General features: G+C 40.0%; 2 protein-coding genes across 2 annotated transcripts; one reads left to right on the forward strand and one right to left on the reverse strand.

The window, feature by feature from the left end:
- Nucleotides 1–296: 296 nt before the first annotated feature.
- Nucleotides 297–10,212, forward strand: LOC123509881. The gene is given in 11 exon segments (XM_045264479.1): nt 297–387; nt 389–424; nt 580–714; nt 1,525–1,730; nt 1,925–2,163; nt 2,597–2,820; nt 2,980–3,103; nt 3,538–3,603; nt 4,239–4,311; nt 4,314–4,407; nt 5,907–10,212. Coding segments are annotated over 11 exon segments (4,278 nt in total). The 5' UTR covers nt 297–298; the 3' UTR covers nt 8,899–10,212.
- Nucleotides 10,213–13,814: 3,602 nt separating this feature from the next.
- LOC123509640 (ATPase ASNA1 homolog) lies at nt 13,815–19,829 on the reverse strand. The gene is made up of 8 exons (XM_045264078.1): nt 19,655–19,829; nt 18,600–18,784; nt 17,734–17,881; nt 17,142–17,293; nt 16,245–16,395; nt 15,798–15,912; nt 15,037–15,230; nt 13,815–14,538 (listed from the first exon to the last, which is right to left on the reverse strand). The coding sequence occupies exons 2-8, from the start codon at nt 18,728–18,730 to the stop codon at nt 14,419–14,421; spliced, it is 1,011 nt and encodes a 336-aa protein (XP_045120013.1). The 5' UTR covers nt 18,731–18,784; nt 19,655–19,829; the 3' UTR covers nt 13,815–14,418.
- Nucleotides 19,830–21,077: the final 1,248 nt, after the last annotated feature.

Genomic DNA, 21,077 nt, shown 5'->3' on the forward strand with positions numbered 1-21,077 from the left:
TGGGGTTAGAAATGCTGGTAGACCTAACTTCACGTAACCTAACTTAAATTCTGTCCTGAAGTTGTTATTAATTTCCGATAGGGTAAAATGGGGTTAGAAATGCTCATAGACCTAACCTAATGTGTATAGTGACGTGTGGTGTATTGGTTGAAACTACAATAATGCCTCCTACCCTTGTGTCTTTGTCTGGTGGGGTGTTGGCAGAGTCCATCCTCCTCCTCTGTTGTATTTCATTATTAATACAGCAATAAATGTATCAATCACCCTTCTCTCTCTCTCTCTCTCTCTCTCAGGCAGGATGACAGAGCGAGTGGTGGTGCTGGTGGACATGGACTGCTTCTACGTGCAGGTGGAGGAGAGGGAGCAGCCACACCTTAAAGGGAAGCCTGCCCGTAGTGCAGTACAACCCCTGGAGAGGAGGCGGGTGTGTACTACTACTACTACTACTACTACTACTACTACTACTACTACTACTACTACTACTACTACTACTTTTCTCTTAATGCTATTGTTATAATATTTTTTGCTACCACCACCACCACTACTACCACTACTACTACTACCCCCACCCCCCCACAGGATCATAGCAGTGAATTACGAGGCCCGAGCATTTGGTGTGAAGCGAGGCATGCGCGGGGACCAGGCCAGAGAGAAGTGCCCCGACATACAGTTGGTTCAGGTGCCCGTCAGTCGCGGCAAGGCTGACCTGACCAAGTGAGCTGACCTGATTGGTTTGTCTGTTTGTCTGTTAGCCCCTTCAGTACCAGGTCAGGTTTTCAGGTTTCCATATTCATTGTGGTGACTATTTGGTGATTTGATACAGCTTCAGAAACTCATGTGGGAGATTAAAATAGTGAAGACTGTGGCCATTAATCTTCTGCCCTCCATAGACACTTCCTAATGTTAGTAAAATGGTCTAATTGTACACAAATCTCAAGGTAAAAGTGTGTCCCAGTACTGAAGGGGTTAGAATAGTGAAGACTGTGGCCATTAATCTTCTGACTTCCATAGACCCTTCCTAATGTCAATAAAATGGTCTAATTGTACACAAATCTCAAGGTAAAAATGTGTCCCAGTACTGAAGTAAGCTATAGAAAGGATGAAATTAGAATCTCTTTAAATAAAAATGTCTTATATTAGAGGATAGACACACACACACACACACACACACCCGGTAGCTCAGTGGTTAGAGCACTGGCTTCACAAGCCAGAGGACTGGGGTTCGATTCCCCGGCCGGGTGGAGATATTTGAGTGTGTCTCCTTTCACGTAGCCCTGTTCACCTAGCAGTGAGTAGGTACGGGATGTAAATCGAGGAGTTGTGACCTTGTTGTCCCGATGTGTGGTGTGTGCCTGGTCTCAGGCCTATCTGAAGATCGGAAATAATGAGCTCTGAGCTCGTTCCGTAGGGTAACGTCTGGCTGTCTCGTCAGAGACTGCAGCAGATCAAAACACACACACACACACACACACACACTCATACACTCACACTCACTCACACTGTACACATATAATTTCCTTACAGGTACAGAGATGCTGGCAAGGAAGTTATTGATGTTTTAGTGGAGTTCAGTGACTGTGTAGAGCGAGCCAGCATTGATGAGGCTTATGTGGATCTGACGAGCATGGTGGAGACGCGGGCAGGGCAGGAGAGGGTGTCCGCTGCAGCCCTCCCCTCCACCTGGGTTGTCGGGTACAGCGGAGAGGACCAGCTGGAGTGGGATGGGACAGGTAATGATAGTGATGGTAATGGTGATGATAATGGCGATGATAATGGTGATGATAATGGTGATGATAATGAGTGGGATGGGAAAGGATGATGATGATAATGATAATGATAACCTAACCTAACCCAACCCAACCTAACTTAACCTAACCCAACCCAACCTAACCTAACTTAACCTAACCTAACCTTTCAACTACAGAGAGGGAAACAGGCCTAACAAGATGGCTTGCCAGACCAAATGAAGAGGACATGCCACCATTGGAAGAAGAGGAGGAGGATGAGGATGAGGACGAGGTGATGAGGAGGATAAGGAAGAGGAGGGTGGGGACAAAGGCTGACCTCCGCCTGGCCCTCGCTGCGGCACACTGTGAGGAAATGAGGCGTGCGATCTTCACTCGGACAAAATTTAAGTGTTCGGCCGGCATTGCTCATAATAAGGTGTGTTGTTTGCTTGTTTGTGCTGTTTTGTTTACTTTTTTGTTTGTGTTTTTGTTTGTTTATTTGTTTATCTTTTGTATTTTTTTCATTAATTCTTCACTTTTTGACTATGATCTTTTTTTCCCCTCTTTCCCCTTGGTATGGCTTCTAACAATATTTTCCTTATTAATCTCTTCATGAATTTTCCCCTTTTTCCCCTTGTATTTTCTATAATCCCTTTTTCCCTTTTTTCTTCATGTGGGCATAGAGATATTTCCCTCCTCTTACCTCATTCTTCCCTTTTTACTATAATCCCTTTATTTCCCCTCTTTCCCCTTATATGAGTGCACAGATTCTATTAATCTCCCCTTCTAACAATATTTCCCTTATTAATCTCCCCTTCGGACTATAAACCCTCTTTTTTTCCCCTCTTTCCCCTCATGTGGGCGTACAGATGCTGGCCAAACTAGCGTGCGGCATACACAAACCAAACCAGCAAACCGTCCTGCCCCAGGGGGAGGTGGCCGACCTGTGGGAAGGCATGCCCGTGGGGAAGGTGCGCAATCTTGGAGGCAAACTTGGTGACTTCCTGAAGGAGAACCTGGGCTGTGTCACCATGGCTCATCTGTCCAGGGTCCCACTCCCCACACTCCTCACTCACTATGACCTCAAGACTGGGTGAGTGTGTGTGTGTGTGTGTGTGTGTGTGTGAGTGAGAGAGAGAGTGAGTATGTTTTGCAATTCTTTGTGTTATTAATTTCCTGTGTATTTCCTTCTTCGTTATTTGATGTTGATTTATTCTTTGCTCCACCACCACCACCACCACCACCACCACAGGCTCTGGCTCCGTGACCTTGGCCTTGGTATAGACAACGAGGCCGTCACATCCCGCCAGCTGCCAAAAAGCATCGGGTGTGGCAAGAACTTCCAAGGACGCGAGACTCTCAACACTGTCACCAAGGTGTGTGTGTGTGTGTGTGTGTGTGTGTGTGTGTGTGTGTGTGTGTGTGTGTAGGTATGAAGAGGGGCTTGTATAGAGAAGGAGGAGGAGGAGTGATAAATAGAGGAGGAAAGGAAAAGGAGAAGATGAGGAAGAAAGTGTGTGTGTGTGTGTGTGTTTGTGTGTGTGTGTGTGTGTGTGTGTGTTTCTTGAAGTTCTGGATTTTTTCTTTTTATTAACTTATTTATTTATTTGTGGCCTTTTGATATTTATTTGTTTATTTACTGAGTTTGCTAAAATTCTGAGCTTGTTTGTTAGTTTATTTGTTATGTTGGGAAAGAGTGTCTCCCGTTTTCTAAGAGTTTGTCCCATTTACTAAGAGTGTCCCATTTACTAAGAGTGTGTCCCATTTTCTAAGACTGTCCTCGTTTTCTAAGAGTTTGTCCCATTTTCAGGTGCGTCAGTGGACAAGGAGCCTGGCGGATGAACTCTCGGAGAGGCTGACGGCAGACAAGACAGCCGTGAGTGTGTGTGTGTGTGTGTGTGTGTGTGTCTGTGTGTGTCTCAACTCATTTAACACCAGATCAACCACTAAAACACCACCTGAACACTCAAACACCAGCTAGACCCTTTAAACACCACCTAAGTACAACCAAATACCACAAAACACACTCAAACACCACAAAACACAACCAGATACCATTCAAACATCATCCAAACTCACTCAAACACCACAAAACACACAAAACACACTCAAAATGCCACAAAACATATTCAAAACACCTCAAAACACTGCAAAACACACTCAAACACTCTCAAAACACAATCAAAACACCATCAAAACACTACTGAACACTACAAAGCACATCAAAACACATCAAAACACCTCTAAACACATCCAAACACACCCAAAACACCTCAAACACACCAAAACACTCCTAAACACCACAAAACACCTCAAAACACTACGAAACACCACAAAACACCACAAAACACTACAAAACACCACAAAACACATCCAAACACACCCAAAAACACCACAAAACACCTCAAAACACCCTAAAACACCACAAAACACTACAAAACACACCAAAAGACCTCAAAACACACCCAAAACACCTCAAAACACCACCTAAACACCACTTAACTCCCGCAGAACCAACGCATAGCCCGCACTCTGACTGTGGGAGTGCGTTTGGACAAGGACGACCGCTGGTACTCCCTGACTCGCTCTGCCACCTGTCCTCTTATGAGCCGGAGAGAATTACCCGGGTGGCACTCTCTCTCTTCCAGCACAAGAACACTGCCATGTCTCCTGATGTCTGGTATGTGTGTGTGTGTGTGTGTGTGTGAGAGAGTTTTTTTTTTTTTTTTCCATTATTTTTTCTCATAATTTTTCTTTCTATTTTCCTCTTTTTCTTCTTTTTTTTTTTGTGTGTGTGTGTGTGAGAGAGAGAGAGAGAGAGGGGTTTTCTATTTTTCCATTTTTTTCTGTTTTTTTTGTATTTTCTTTTTTTTTTTTTGCTCTTTTTCTTCTTTTTTTTTTTGTGTGAGAGAGAGAGAGAGAGAGAGAGAGAGAGAGATAGTTTTTTTTCTATTTTGTTTGATTTTTCTTATATTTTTGTAATTTTTGTCGTTTTTCTCTTTTCTTTCTCTTCTGTGTGAGAGAGAGAGAGAGAGAGAGAGAGAGAGAGAGAGAGAGAGAGAGAGAGAGAGAGTTATTGATCTTGTCTTTCCTTTACTTATCTGTTTTTCCTGTTTTTTTTTTTGTATATTTTTGTCATTTTCTTTTCTTCTCTTCTTCCTCTCCTCTTCTCTTGTGTCTCTCTCTCTCTCTCTCTCTCACTCTTTCATGTTGTAGATCCCTTGTATATTTTGTTTCTCTCTATTCCCTCGTTTATTGCATCTACTTCATCTACTCTTTATTTTCCTTTATGTCAATGAGTCACACTGGTAAAGTTCTGCGTTTGTTAGTCTTGCTTACGTTTTATTGTTATTTTATGCGATATTTGCTTTATTAATTGGCAAAACACACTTATTTTAACTGTCTAGCATTCCACTGGTGTGTTGCTCTTACCTGGAACACTGTATTACTGCAACACTATGGCTTAATGCATGTTTGTATGTGTGTGTGTTTGTATTTCCTCTATTTAATTGGCAAAAACACTCTTATTTTAACTGTCTAGCATTCCACTGGTGTGTTGCCCTTCCTGGAACACTGTATTACTGCAACACTATGGCTTGATGCTTGTTTGTATGTGTGTGTGTTTGTATTTCCTCTATTTAATTGGCAAAACACATATTATAACTGGTGTGTTGCTCTACCTGGAACACTGTATTGCTGCCATCCTGTTTGACTGCAACACTTATTTCCGCTAGCATGTACTTTGTGTGTGTGTATTTCTTCAACACTATTTCTGCAACACTATGTCTGGGTGTATGTATTTCTGCAACACTATGTCTGGGTGTATATGTATTTCTCCAACACTGGCTTATCAAGTTTATTTCTGCAACACTATGACTTTGTGTGTGTGTGTGTGTATTTCTGCAACACTATGGCTTGGAAGTAGCAGATAGTGGCAGAGGTTGGCAGGAATAACAGGGAGAGACAGGGAGTAACAGGGAGTAGACAGAGAGTAGCAGGGAGTGACAGGGAGTGACAGGAAATGGCAGGGAGACAGAGAGTGACAGGGAGAGAGACAGGGAGATGCAGGGAATGACAGGAAATGGCAGGGAGAGACAGAGAGTGACACAAAGAGGCAGAGAGACAAGGAGAGACAGGGTTTGGCAGGGAGCACCATTGTGAAAGCTGCCATTGTTTCAGGTCACCGGCCATCAAGCACATCAGTCTGTCGGCCAGCAAGTTTGAGCACATTGGTGGCTCTGGGTTGGCAAACATTGCAGACATGTTTAAGAAGGCCGAGAGGAAGGCAGCCCTTACCTCCATCGCCTCTACTGCCCCTAATGTTCATAGAGAGCCCTTAAATGACTCTATGAACTCCCTAAATGTCCCTGAAGACTCCCCCAGCACTTCTGCCAGCTCTGATTTACCCTCCACTGCCCCAAATGTTCGTAAAATGGCCTCAAATGTCTCTAAAAAGTCCCAAAATCTTCTGTCTTTTTTCTCAAGTACTCCTGCAAGCCCTGATCTTTCTGCCACTGCCCCAAATGTCCCTGAAACTTCCCCAAACATTTTTACAACCTCTGATATTTCTTCTTCAGCCCCAAATGTCCCTAAAAACTGCTCAAATGTCCCTGGAACTTTGCCAAACACTCCTGCAAGTTCTAATATTCCTTCTTCTGCCCCAAATGTCCGTAGAAATCCCTCAAATGTCCCTGCAATGTCCCTAAATGTCCCTGAAACTCTGCCAAACATTCCTGACACATCTCCTTCCACCTCCTCCACTTTCCTTTCTCCACAAACTCCCTCCACTTCATCTTCCTTCCATAAATCTTTCTTTAAATCTTATCTTTCCAAAACCTCCATTTCTCCTCCTTCACCCTCCTCCTCTTGCTCCTCCTCCTCCTCTTCTCAACCACCAAGCGAGGAAGAGGAAGAGGAAGACAGTGTGGAAGATTTCAACTTTCAGTCACTCACCGACCAATCACCAGTCCCCGTTTGTCACCAGGCCAAGGAACTGACCAATAAAATCGCGGCAAAGGTCAGGGAAGGTTGTGTGTCGTTTCCAAGCCAGGTCAGCCATGAGGAAAGGTCAGCAGAGGTCAGGAAAGGTCAAAGTAACTCGTTTTTTAAGAATTTTTTGCTAAATAGGCTGAGAAATGATGGTGGTGATGGTGGTGGTAATGGTGATGCTTTGAGAGTGGTCAAAGTGGTGAAATGTGGTGAGAATGAAGGAAGAAGGAGGAGAGATAGTGAGGAGGAGAAAATTGTGGTGCTTGATGATGAAGGAAGAGAGGAAAGAGAGAGAAGGAGAGATAGAAACAGTGATGATGGAAGGAAGATGAACAGAAGTGAGAGAAATGATGGTGAAGAGAAGGAGAACATGAAAAATAATGGTGACAGGAACAAAGATAATGGTGATTTGGACATATCATTAATTTTCTTAGATGGTGATGAAGAAAATGGGAGAGAAAAAGATGATAGGAATGAGAAATATGAAAAGGGAAGAGGAATAAGAGATAAATATGAGACAGAGGAAGAATTTGATGAAGGGAGGAGAGAAGAAGGATCAGAGAGATTGAAGGAAGGAAGAAGAGAAATGAATAAAGAAAAGAAAATAGACAAAATCCATGATAAAGAGGGAGATGGAGATAACAGAGAAGAAAGATTAAATGAACAAAAGAAAGGAAAAACTGATAAATTTGAGGAGATAGAGAGAAGGCATGATAAGAAAAAGCCAGAGAAACATTACAAGGAAACAGAAGAAGGAGATAATGAAGAAAATATAATAGAAATAGAGGAAGAAGAGGAGGAAAATGAAGGAAAGAGAAGGAAAACTGATAAACTTGAGGAGATAATGAGAAAAGAGAAACATATCAGGGAAACGAAAGGAAATAATGAAGGAAAAACAAGAATAGAAGAAAAAGAAAAGGAAAATGAAGGAAAGAGAAGAAAAATAGATAAACTTGAGGAGATAGAGAGAAAACACGACAAGGAAAGGCTAGACAAACATAACAAGGAAACAGAGGAAGGAGAAAATGAGGAAAACACAAGGAAAACAGGAGGAAAAGAGGAGGAAATGTATACTGACAGGGAAAACTCACTTAGCCCAGAACTGTTCAGCTCGTGGGAAGTGGAAAAAGCAAAGGAAAAAATGAGAAATAGGACAACAAAAAGGAAAAAAAGGGTTAGATTTGCAGACAGTGCCACAGAAACAGCTAGTGCAATACACACAGAGATTGAGAAGGAAATATACAGTGCCACAAGGGACATACAAGGTCAAAACAGTGCCACAAGTCAGTCACAAGTCAAAATAAGTGCCAGAACCAGTGCCACAGAGAAGAAGATTGGTTTGCAAGTTAATAGAAGCAGTTGGGAAGATATACAGATTGCCACAGAGGAAATACAAGCTCATACCAGTGCTACAAGTATGCCAGGCACTCCACAAGCTGATAGCAGTGCCAGCAACACCACTACAAGAGATATACAAGGAAAAATGAGCCACAACACCACAAACACCACTCAAAACAGTGCCACAAGTAAACCAGGCACTCCACAAGCTAGCCACAGTGCCAACAACACCACCAGAAGGGAACTAGAAGGAAAAACAAGCCACAACACCACAAACACCACCACTTGTGCTCAAAGCAACCCTGGCACCTCGAATGACAGTTCCAGGGACAAGGTACTGGCACTGGAGCTCTTTCCTGACCTTGATAATGTGGACACTTCACTGCTGCCACTGTTGCCTCAAGATTTAAGGGCCGAGGTGGAGGCACTGATCGCCCAGCACTCTGGCACTAGCAAACGGCACTCCACACCCCAAGAAGACTCAGAATTGACTGGCATTATGAAATATATGAAACGTAGCCCCAAAAAGGTGCCAGGAGAGGTCAGGAGTAGTAGTTCAAAGGAGAGTGCCTGTGCCAATTTAAATTACAGTGCCAGAAATTTTGAGATAAGTGGTGGTTTATTGGTGCAGTGCCCGGAGTGCCAGTCGTGTGTCTCGCCGTTTGACTTCCACGAGCACCAAGACTACCACGTGGCACTCAAGCTGCAAAATGACCTCCAGGAATCGGGTCAAGCCAGGTCACGTCAGGTTGCAAGGCCAAAGGGAAAGAAGAGAGGTCGGCCTTCTGCTAAAGACCTCGCTGGCATGAAGACACAGAAACTTGATGCGTTTTTTAATAGATGATGTCTCGGAAATTATGTGGAAATTTTGTGCGGTTTTTGAAGATTAATAAGTGAAAATTTTTGTTTTAGTCGGAGTTTAAGTGAATTTTTTTTTTTCTGGGAGTTGAGTGAAAAATTTTTTGTTTTTTCGAAGATTACTAAGTGAAATTTTCGTTTTTTCTGAGGTTAAGTGAAGACACAGAAACTTGATGCTTTTTTAATAGATGATGGTCCAAAAATTATGTGAAAGTTGTGTTTTTTCAAAGATTACCGAGTTAAAATTTTGGGTTTGTTTGTTTTTTTGCGAGATTAAGTGAAAATTTTCCTTTGGGAGATGAAGTGAAATTTTTTGTATCTTTTCTGAGATGAAGTGAACATTTTTGTGTTTTTGGAGAAGTGAAAATTTTTGTTTTTCTTTTTTTGAGAATTGAATTTAGAATTGTTTTGGTTATTAAGTGAAATTTAGTGTTTCCTCAGAGATTAAGTAATTTTTTTTTTTTCGGATAGAGTGAAATTTTTATATATTTCAGAAATTACCAAGCAAATATTTATTTTTTTCTGAGTGAAAACTTTTGTGTTTTCAGAAAATATGTGAAACTTTTTGTGTTTTTGGAGATTAAGTGAATTAAAGTTTTGTTTTCTCCGAGATTAAGTGAAAATTTCTTGTGTTTTTCAGAAATTAAGTAGAATTTTTGTGTTTTTGGATATTTAGTGAAAATATTTGTGTTTTTGTAGATTTAGTGAAAATTTAGTGTGTTTTTTTCTATTTTATTTCTCAGGGAACTTAATTTCTTGTGTTTTTTGAGGTGAATATAATGTTTTGTCAATTCAGGTTACAATTTAGAGGATTATTATTATTATTATTATTATTATTATTTATTTATTTATTTTGTGTGTGTGTGTGTGTGTGTGTGTGTGTGTGTGTTTGGTGAATTCCTGGTGATATAATAAGAGAATAATTGTGTTTTATTTAATTTTTTTTGTCAATGAAGTTAAAGAAAGAATTATTTTATTACTTGGAATGGAATGTGACAGAATGGAACGGAATGAAATGGAATGAAATAAATGAAATGGAATGGAACGGAATAGAAAATGAAATAAATGGAATGGAATAAATGGAACAGAACAGAAAGTTAAATAAATGGAATGGAATGAATGGAACAGAATTAAATAAATGGAACGGAACGGAATGGAATGAAATAAATGGAACGGAATGGAATGGAATGTGTGTGCTTTATTGATGCTTTACGTAATGTAGTCACCAATGTTGTAATGTATTGTGTATATAAGTTATTGTATCATACAGTGAGGGGATCAATAAAAGGAATGTCAATTATGTATGTGTATGTTTATGTATACACACATACATACATACATACATACATACATATATACCATACATACATACATACATATATACATACATAGTATACATGCATACATATATACATACATAGTATACATGCATACATATATACATACATACATATTTAGTAAGAAAAATATTGATATCCAGGTAGAACAATACATGAGTGGAATGCATCAACAGAGAGAGAGAGAGAGAGAGAGAGTAAATTAAAGGCATATATAATAATGTATCAAAAGACTTTTTTTTTTTTATTACTAGAATAGCTCAGTGAGAGATTATTTGAGAGTATTATGAATCTCTCTCTCTCTCTCTCTCTCTCTCTCTCTCTCTCTCTCAAGTAAAATCCATGAATCAATAGATCAGGAGGAAATTAGATAAGTAACAAACAATAATTTGACAAACGAGATAAGATAAGATAAGATAAGACGAAAGGTATTATTAAAAATTACTACAGAAATAATAGAACTAAATAAATATACTTAAATAATAATAATAATAATAATAATAATACCAATAATAATAATAATGATAATAATAATAATAATACCAAAATGATAATAATGATAATAATAACAATAATAATAGTATAATTAACTGGTTTGCATGAAAAGGAAATATTATCGGTAAAAGAAACAACATACTTTTTTTTTTATCAATTATTAAAAAAAAGTGAATGAAGAAGTGAAAATGATTGATAAATATAAATAAATGAAATTAATCGATTTGCATGAAGAGAAACATTTAAAAAATAATTAATATGCTCTAATTAATTGATAAGAAAAATAATAAACATGAAAATATTGAATAGAAATAAATAAATGAAATAATAGAAGCATAATTAAACAATTTGCATGAAGAGAAACATTTAGATAAAGAATAAATATGCTTCCTTTAATTAATTACTAAAAAAATGAATAAAAAAGTGGAAATAATGAATAGAAATAAATGAATAGGATAATAAAAGCATAACTGATTTGCATGAGAAATATTGGAAGAAAATTAATGTGTTTTGAATAATAAAAATAATAATAATAATAAAAATGAATGAATAGAATAAATAATAATTAAAAAATAAATAAATAGGATAATAAAAGCATAACTGATTTGCATAAGAAGAAATATTGGAAGAAAATTAATGTTTTCAATAATTACTAAAAAATTAAATTAAGTGAAAAAATAACTAATAACAATAATAAGAATAACAATAATAATAAATAATAATAATAATAATAATAATAATAATAATAATAATAGATAATAAAAGAGGTTTGGCCATGACAGTCAGAGAGCGCGCGCCCACGAGACCACGTGCACGCCCGCGCTTCCGTTCCCGCTCCTCTCTCCGCCCATTTTACGCTTCTTGGTGAGGAAAAAAGAGGAAAAACATGAAGGCGAGTGACATTACGAGTGAGAGGTCAAGGTATGTTGTTGTTGTTGTTGTTGTTGTTGTGAAAGTTATTTTATTTATTATTTATTTTATTTATTTATTTATTTCATGTATTTTATTTATTTGTTTTATTTTTATTTTATTTATTTTTATTTTTAGATTTTTTTTTCATTTTTTTCTTTTTTTGGGTTTTCTATTTTTTTTTTTGTTATTTTTCACGATTTTATATCTCTCTCTCTCTCTCTCTCTCTCTCTCTCTCTCTCTCTCTCTCTCTCTCAGGTTACAGGAAACACACAAAATAACTCACTCACTTTTTATTTCAACAATTTCTTTCTTTTTTTTTTTTTTGTTTTGCTTCCTTAAGAACTAAAATTACCTTAAAAAGTATTACAAACACTCTCTCTCTCTCTCTCTCTCTCTCTCTCTCTCTCTCTCTCTCTCTCTCTCTCCCACTCACCATCTTTTTATTTATTTATTTTATTTTATTTTATTTATTTTTTATTTATTTATTTATTTTATTTAGTTTTTTATTATTTATTTGATTTTTTTTTCTTCTTCCACTCTTTTCTTTCCATTACTATTTATTTATTTATTTATTTCATTTATTTCTTCCTCCTTCACCATGTCTCTGCCTTTCCATTATTATTGATCTATTTATTCTATTTATTTTATTTGTTTTTCTTCCTCCACACACCATCTTGTCTTTCCACTCATATCATTTATCTATTCATTTATTTATTTATTCATTTATTTCATTTATTTATTTATTTATCTATTTATTTCATTTATTTATTTATTTATTTATTTATTTATTCATTTATTTCATTTATTTATCTATTCATTTATTTATTCATTTTATTCATTTATCTATTCATTTTATTCATTTATCTATTCATTTATTTCATTTATCTATCTTTATTTATTTCAGTTATCTATTCATTTATTTATTCCTTTATTTCATTTATCTATTCATTTATTTCATTTATTTATCTATTTATTTATTTCATTTATTTATTTCTGGTCGTGGAATGACTTATGTCTATTCAGTGAAGGTAATTTTGAGATTAATTACTCTTTACGTGTCTGGAAGGACTAAAAAATATGATTACAAATGATTACTTGAATTATAACTGTTGTCTTTTGAAGGGTTTAGAATTACACTAGTTATGTAATTACTTCTCCGTTCAGTGGGTGTAATTTAAAAATGGATTACTCTTTACGTGTCTGGAAGGAGTAAAAAATATGATTACAAATAATTACTTGGATTACAATTGTGTTGGTTTGAAGAGCGAATATTAATATCAAGAGTTACTGTGACGGAATTATTATTATTTGTTGTTATTGTTGTTGTTGATACTACTGTTGTTGTTGTTATTGTTGTTATCATTGTTGCTGTTGTTGTTTGTAATTTGACAGTCTCCTCTCTATATCTGTGAAGGCTACAGATATATAAGGCTTTAAAAATTACACTAGTTACATAATTATTTACTTCTCTGTTCAGTGGGTGTAATTATGAAGTGGTTTGGCCTCCTGGATTTTGAAAAGAATTATAATTACAAATGATTACTTAGATTACAACAATTACCAAGGCTCTCTCTAATATCTGTCAAGGCTACTGAGATCAATAATTGGTTTATAATTATTTTTTTTTCAAGAATAATGTTACAGTGGAAAGATACAATTACAAAATGGCTCTTGTCCGTCACACCAAAGGAAAAGGAGAGGGAAAAAAGAATGAAAACAACACAAAAATAAAGAAATAAAGAAAAGAAAACAAAAAAGAAAGGAGAAAGAAAAAGGGAAATTTGTCATAAGAAAAAGAAAAAGAAAAGAGAAAGAAAATCCATCACAGGAAATAAAAAAAAAGAGAAAATATATCATGGGGAAAAATATGATAAGGAAAAAAATAAAAGAAAATAAAAGAAACTTGATGCCTTAACAGTGGTGGTGATGGTTGGTGTTGCTGTGGTGGTGGTGGTGCTGTGGTGGTGGTGGTGACAATGTTGCTGTTCTCTGTGGTGTAGTGGTGGTGATATTGTTTCTGTCATCATTATTGGTGGTGGTGGTGGTGGTGGTGGTTACTGTCTGTGGTGTTGCTGGCAAACAGAACCAGCATTAGTGGTGGTGTTTGCAGTGGTGGTAGCAGTAGTGGTGGTGTATTGTCTTGTTTCTCATTGTTTGTGGTGATGACAGCAAACCAGTAGTAGTGGTAGTGGTGGTGGTGGTGGTGGTGGTTACAATAGCAGCAGTGGTGTATCTTTCCCACTTCTCAGTCACCAAACAGCATCAATATTATGGTGATGACATTAAACAGAATCACCAATAGTAGTAGTGGTGGTGATGGTGGTGGTGGTGGTGGCAGTGGTGACAATAGCAATAGTGTATCTTTTTCATGTCTAGGTCACCAATTCACAAAGTCCTTCTTATGGTGATGACAGGAAACAGCCTCACCAATAATAGTTACTGGTGGTGATGGCGGTGGTGATGATGGTGATGACAATAGCAACAGTGGTGTATCTTTTTCCATTTCTCAGTCACCAAGTAGCATCATTATTATGGTGATGACAGCAAAAAAGCAGTAGTAGAAGTGATGGTGATGGCGGTGGTGACATTTCCCACTTCTCAGTCACCAAACAGCATCAACATAATGGTGATGTCAGCAAACCAGCACCAAAACAGCACCACCACCAGCATCACCAGTAGTAACAGTAGCAGTAGCGATGGTGATGGCGTCAGTAACAGTAGCAGTGGTGGTGGTGATGGTGGTGGTAGTGTTGGTGGTGTCTCAGGGTTCACAAGGCTTCACCAGGTTGACGGAGAAACCTTTCACTTGGTCAACACCGCGCACCTCGTGTTCCAGCAGAGGCAGCCTCACTATGTGGAAGTCCTCGTAAAGGTCAGCGATCTGTGGAGGGTTAGGTGAGGTTAGGTAAGGTTAAGTTAGGTTAGGTCAGGTTAGGTAAGGTTAGGTTGGGTTGGGTTGGGTTGGGTTGGGTTAGGTTAGGTAAGGTAAAAGTAAGGTTAGGTTGGGTTGGGTTGGGTTAGGTAAGGTTACATTAGGGTCTGTTGTGCTAAAAAATAACAACAATAATAAATAAAATCACCCCTATACACCCCTCTCACCACCTCCTACACTCTAACACCCCTACCATCACCTTTCTACACCCCTATACTCTAACACCACTATCATCACCCCTTACACCCCTCCCATCACCCCATACTCTTACTTTTCCCTGTCCACCCCTACACCTTCCATTTCACCCCAAGTCTAGCAACATTCTTCCTCTAATTTTTTTCTTTTTTTAATCAATTTATATTTTACCCTTAGCTGGTGTTCCCTCTTACATAAATAAATAAATAAAAATCTCTCGTGTACACCCCTTCCATCACCCCCATCACTGACCTGGTCTAAGTACTTGGCCTGGATGCGGCGGGCGGAACAGGTGGGACAGTCCTTGCCGCCTGCGGAAGTGCCAAGCAGCAGCTGATTCACCACGATGTTGTGTGTGTCAATGCCGTAACGTGTCAGCTCCTGCACCAGTCGCTCTGTCTCGTACAGTGACAGGAACTCTGCAATGCACACACACACGAAGTTGTCTGGTCCTGCGGAGAGAGAGAGAGAGGGAGAGGTGAGGAGGTGACATGAGGTTAGGTTAGGTTAAGTTAGATAAGGAACACAGTAAAGCATACACACACACACACACACACACGAAGGTTGTCTGGTCCTGCGGGAGAGAGGTGAGGTGCTATGGTGGTGTGTGGTGTGGTGTGGTGGTGGTGTGGTAAGAAATTCAGTCAAGCACAAACACACACAAACATTTTCTAGTCTTGCAGGAGGGAGGAGGGTGGATGGTGAGGTGTGGTGAGGTGAGGTTAGATAAGACACTCAGTAAAACACACACACACACACAGGAAGATTGTCTGATCATGTGAGGGTGAAGAGACAGTAATGGTGGTGGTGGTGGTGGTGGTGCAATCTATGTGGGTTTGAGGAAGGTCACCAGTACATTTCAAACACCACACCATAAAGATCAGATCAAATAACAGCTCTGGATATGACTGGACTGAGAAAAAATAAAATAAAATAAAAAGAATAAAAAAGTTAAGTTGGAAATACAGAAGCCATAATGAAGGCAGAACTAACAAATACATCAGAGCGAGCACCACTAACCGGGTTTTTGAATTGCTCGTTGACCTTCTGTATGACCGGCAGTATTCCCTCCAACTTGCCGGACACCTCGTCAGCGTTGAACTCCTGCATTCCCAGCAACCCGGCCACCTGCGGGACACAAACAGACACTAACCACATGCAACAAGTACACATTGGTACCTAGAGATATGAGCTGCTTGAACTACCAGCTTTCTGAGATACAAATTTTTTTAAATTTTTGATACGAGCAAATATTTTAAGATATGAGTCACTAATGAGATGTAAGAGGTATACTTAGTCATTCATTCAGTCCAGCTACCTGCGGATCACAAGGAAACACTAATGAGATGCAAGAGGTATACCTAATTAACCCACACCTGGACTGAGAGAAGGACAAGAGAGAAAATAAACAAGATACAAGAACATACCTGTACACTAATTAACTCCCAGCATTGCCTCACCTGGTTAATGAAGGGTGAGATGTGACTCTTAAGGCGCAGGAGTTTGCCCAGGGACTTCTCTATCACCTGGGGGAAGGACAGAAGGCGCAGGGTGTGGCCAGTGGGGGCTGTGTCAAATACCACCACGCTGAAGTTCATTCCCTGCACCAGTCTGCAAAATTGGAGGTGTGTCTAAGTGTGTGTTGGCTGGGCTTCATGTGATTGGCTCAGTAACTGCCTAAATAATAAAATCAACACTTAAGGGTCCCAAACACACTCAGGGGGACTAAGCGGATGACCGGCTGATTCCTTCTGGTGTCTGTTTCTGGCTGAGCTGAGTGTGTCTGGGTCCTTGAGGCACACTGCATAGCACAGTGCTCGGTAGCATACTAAGGACACATCTACTACATGAAGCACCCACTCCTCCATGGAAGAGCAGTGCTTATGGACAGAATCTTAACAGGCAGAATTTGTGTCTTGGGGAAATTAAATAAAAAGACTGGATAAAAGTAAAAAAATGAAAAAAAAATACAGCATATGACTTGCAGAAAATTTACAAAGTGCCAGGCTTTCATGAGGTGATGTGGCACATGTCTTGCTTTGTGATGAAGTGACTTGCAAGACACACCAGGTGACAAGTAGGTGTGTTCATTTCAATAACTGTGTCACTGCCCACGGGAGAGGCCATCACCACTCCATGCTGTCTAATAACTGAGCTGTGCCTTCAGGCTGCCTGGATGGTGTATGGGTGACACTGGCACCTGTTGGCTGACTGTATGGGGCCCTTACCATCACAACCTACAAGAAACATAACATTGTCTTCACCACCCATTTCCCTTCCTTCCCTTCCCATCCCATCCCTTCTCTTATCTTCTCTTCCCATCCCATCCTGTCCCCACCACACCTGACCCAACTCACTTCATGACCTCTGCGTAGCTCATGGCCTCGTCAATGCCCGGGAAGGCCCCCAGCACCTCCTGCATGATGTCCCTCCCCATGCGCATGGCGTCCGTGGCCCCCTCAAAGTACTCATCAGGGAGGTCACCGTAGCCTATGTTTGGGTCAATCTCCTGCGGGTCAAGAGAGGTTGGTCATTAGTGGGAGAGTGAGGGAGAGGAGAGAGAGAGTGGGTTTTTTTGGAGGGCATTTTTATATCTTATTTTTTTTTATATATTTTTCTTGGTGGGTTATTTGGGGATGGAGGGAAGGAGAGAGAGAGAGAGAGAGAGAGAGAGAGAGAGAGAGAGAGAGAGAGAGAGAGAGAGAGAGAGATATCAGGAGAAAAAAAAATCAGAAAAAAGAGAGAAGATAAAAAAAAAAGCAGATCAGAGGAAAGAGAGAGAGAGAAAGAAATCAGAAAAAAGAGACAGACATGACCACACCACACCCTACCCCTTCACCCTCACCTCACCCAACACCACAAAACACACACACACACACACACACACACACACACACACACACACACACACACACCAAACAAAACGAGGGGCACCACATTTTAACTCACCATGGCAAACAGGTTATCAAATCCCTTTACTTTGGTTGGGACCTTCGAGAACTTCTGGTCAAATGCATCGGAAATATTGTGGGCCGGGTCCGTGGAGATGATCAAGACCGACTCGCGGGTTTGGGACAGCTGGACGGCCAGGCTGCAGCTGTAGGGGGGTGTATGGAGGTCAAGTTTAGTTAGGTTAGGTTAGGTTAGGTTAGATTCATAAATTTGTATGTATTTTTTTTTTTTTTTTTTTTATTTATTTATTTATTTTTTTTTGAGGTTGTAGGGAAAAGGTGGTGAGGTGAGGTGAGGTGAGGTGAGGTGAGGTTAGGTTAGGTTAGGTTAAATTAAGTTAGACCGATAAATTTGCATGTTTCTATTACTATCCCACCATCCCACACCTCTCTCTCCCATTCCACCATCCCACACCTGTCTCCTCCCATCCCACCATCCCACACCTGTCTCCCTCCCTTCACCTGGTAGTATTCCTGCCCACACCAGTCTTGCCGCCCACAAAGACTCATTGCAGCGAGGGTTGGGTTAGGTTAGCTTACAAAAGGAAGAAATTAAAGTGAAAAGGAAGGAAAAAGGAGGCATAAGAGAAGAGAGATAAAGAGGAATAGGATAATAAGACTCTTCCTTCTCATCCCTTCCTTAGCAAAGAACGGAAAGAATGAAGATGAACTAAATAAATAAAAAAAAAACAAAATGAAGAAAAAAACGAGGCTCGTCACACACCGAAAACAGAACGAGATAAACAAGAAGGAAAAAAAACCGGAAAAACAAAAAAATAAAAGAAAAAAATTAAATATCCATTAAACACCCATTACTACCCACACCCTACACCTCACCAACCCCACAGTCCCCCCCCCCCTCACCTGGTAGTAGTCTTGCCCACACCACCCTTGCCGCCCACAAAGACCCATTTCAACGTGGTCTGCTCCACAATATTCTTGAGGCTTGGTTCTAGTGGCTCCAGGTCGTCCATGCCCACATCTGACCCCGCCATGACCCGCTGATGATGCCGATGATTACCTTGTTGCCTGCCGGGTCAACTCTGTCCCTAGGGTGGAAGAAAATGGTGTTAGGGTGACTTGTGTTTCACTGCCACTATTTCAAGAGAGTTTTAATGATTTTAGAGGCAAAGTGACAAGATTTCTGCATTATTAACTGGAGAAATACTCTTGAAAACCATGCTAGTCATCTTGGTGGCCTTGGAACTTAGTCGTAGTGAGAAAGAGGAGTGTTTTTAAGCAAGTTTTTACAATTCTAGAGGCAGAGTGACAAGATTTCTGTACTATTAACTGTAAAAACACTCTTGAAAACCCCGCTAGTCATCTCTGCGGCCTTGGAAAACAGTCACGGTGAGAGAAGAGCATTTTTAAGCAGGATTTGTACATTATTAACTGGAGAAACACTCTTAAAAACCAATCGACCAATAGCCAGGCCTCACGTGACGTCAAATCAGCTGGGTGGAGGAACTGTGAAGGGGAAGCCAGGAATGGAGGAGAGCGGGCGGGATGTGTATATTAAGACAGTGCCCTTTCTCCTCTCAGTAAACCAGAAATATAGTTAATACGCGAAATTAACCACAAAAACAATGAAAAAATTGGTCTAAATACAACTAAAGGAGAGAAGTGTTACAGAAACCCCCCTTCCCTTCTCCCCCCCCTCCTTCACCAGTACCTCTCGTCTTTAACTAGTCACCAGTAAGTCACCACACACTAGTACGGTAATGGGTCACCAGTACACGCTAACTACTGGTGACACGCTGGTACAAGAGTGATACCCTCTTTCACCAGTACCTCTCGTCTTTCACTAGTCACCAGTAAGTCACCACACACTAGTACCGGGAATGGGTCACCAGTACACGCTAACAGTACTGGTGACACGCTGGTAAGAGTGACACCCCTCCTTCACCAGTACCTCTCACCTTTACAAGTCACCACACACTAGTACCGGTAATGGGTCACCAGTACACGCGTCACTAGTACCGGTGAAGCACTGGTACTGGTATTAGTGGTAGTGGTGACTGGGTAGTGAGTCCGGTATGGCGCGGTGAGGTGGTGTGGTGGTGTGTGACTGGTGTTTACGTCTGGTTGGTGCTGATGATGGTGATGATGGTGAGTTGAGTTTGGTCTTGAAATTGAAAGATGGAGATAGAGATAATGTGAGTAAATATGGAATAGAAGAGGAAAATGTAATGAATGAAGAGAAGGAAGAGAAGAAGAAGAAGAAAGAAGAAGAAGAATGAACAAAAGAAGATGAATGAGGAGAAGAAAGAAGAGAAATAAATCATAATTGTGGTACTCTGGGAAGAAGAAAAAGAAGAAGAGGAAGAGGAAAAATAACAAGAAGAACAAGAACAAGAACGAGAAGAAGACTTAAATTTTCTCTCTCTCTCTCACTCTCTCTCTCTCTCTCTCTCTCTCAGTTGAAGAAACTCGTGTTTTAAGAGTATTTTTATGGTTCTGGTGATAGATTGACAATATTTCTAATTTATTAATAGGAGAAACTGTCTTGTAAACCCTGCTAATCATCTCTGTGGCCTTGGAAAACAGCCGTGGTGAAAGAAGGCGTTATCGCGTACACTACTTGGTTTAGAGGAGTGTGCCCTAGAAAGAGAAGGGACAAGAGAAAATGGAAGAGTCTACCCCCGTTTTCTTTTTTTGTTACTTTTCCGTGTTTATTTTGCAATTTTATTTTATGAGTGTAGAAAGAGGTAGGAAGAAAAGGCAGGGTTGTGATTTTTTATTTATTTATTTGTTTATTTGTTTGTGTTTACATGATGAGGTCCAGAGAGAGAGAGAGAGAGAGAGAGAGAGAGAGAGAGAGAGAGAGAGAGAGAGAGAGAGAGAGAGAGAGAGAGAGATTTTGTTCCAGTTGACTTTTTCTCTTCATCTTCCTTTTCCTCCTTCTCCTCCTCCTCCTCCTCCTCCTCCTCCTCCTCCTTCTTAACACTTAATACTCGACATCTGGCTCTCTCTCTCTCTCTCTCTCTCTCTCTCTCTCTCTCTCTCTCTCTCTCAATCCATTATTTAATCCCTTTTTTATTCTTGTGTTTTTCCCATTTTTTCCTTGTCTTTGTCATCTCTCTCTCTCTCTCTCTCTCTCTCTCTCGGGTACTGCTGAAGGGAGAGGGGCAGGAGGGGCAGGAGAGGGGCAGGAGGGGCAGGAGGGGGGGCGGGGGTGCGCAAAACACGTGCGCATTGTGACGGAATTTGCCCAAAACTGATGAAATGTGACGAGGAGAAAAATTCCATAACAAAAAGAAACATTTCGCTCATTTTATTTTGTCCTTTGATTCGTGGGCTGATTGGGACGCCATGTTTAAAAGCCCCTGTGCGTGTGTGCGT

The sequence above is a fragment of the Portunus trituberculatus genome, chromosome 3 (genome assembly GCF_017591435.1).
Source record: "Portunus trituberculatus isolate SZX2019 chromosome 3, ASM1759143v1, whole genome shotgun sequence".
In the NCBI taxonomy this organism is placed as follows: Eukaryota; Metazoa; Arthropoda; class Malacostraca; order Decapoda; family Portunidae; genus Portunus; species Portunus trituberculatus.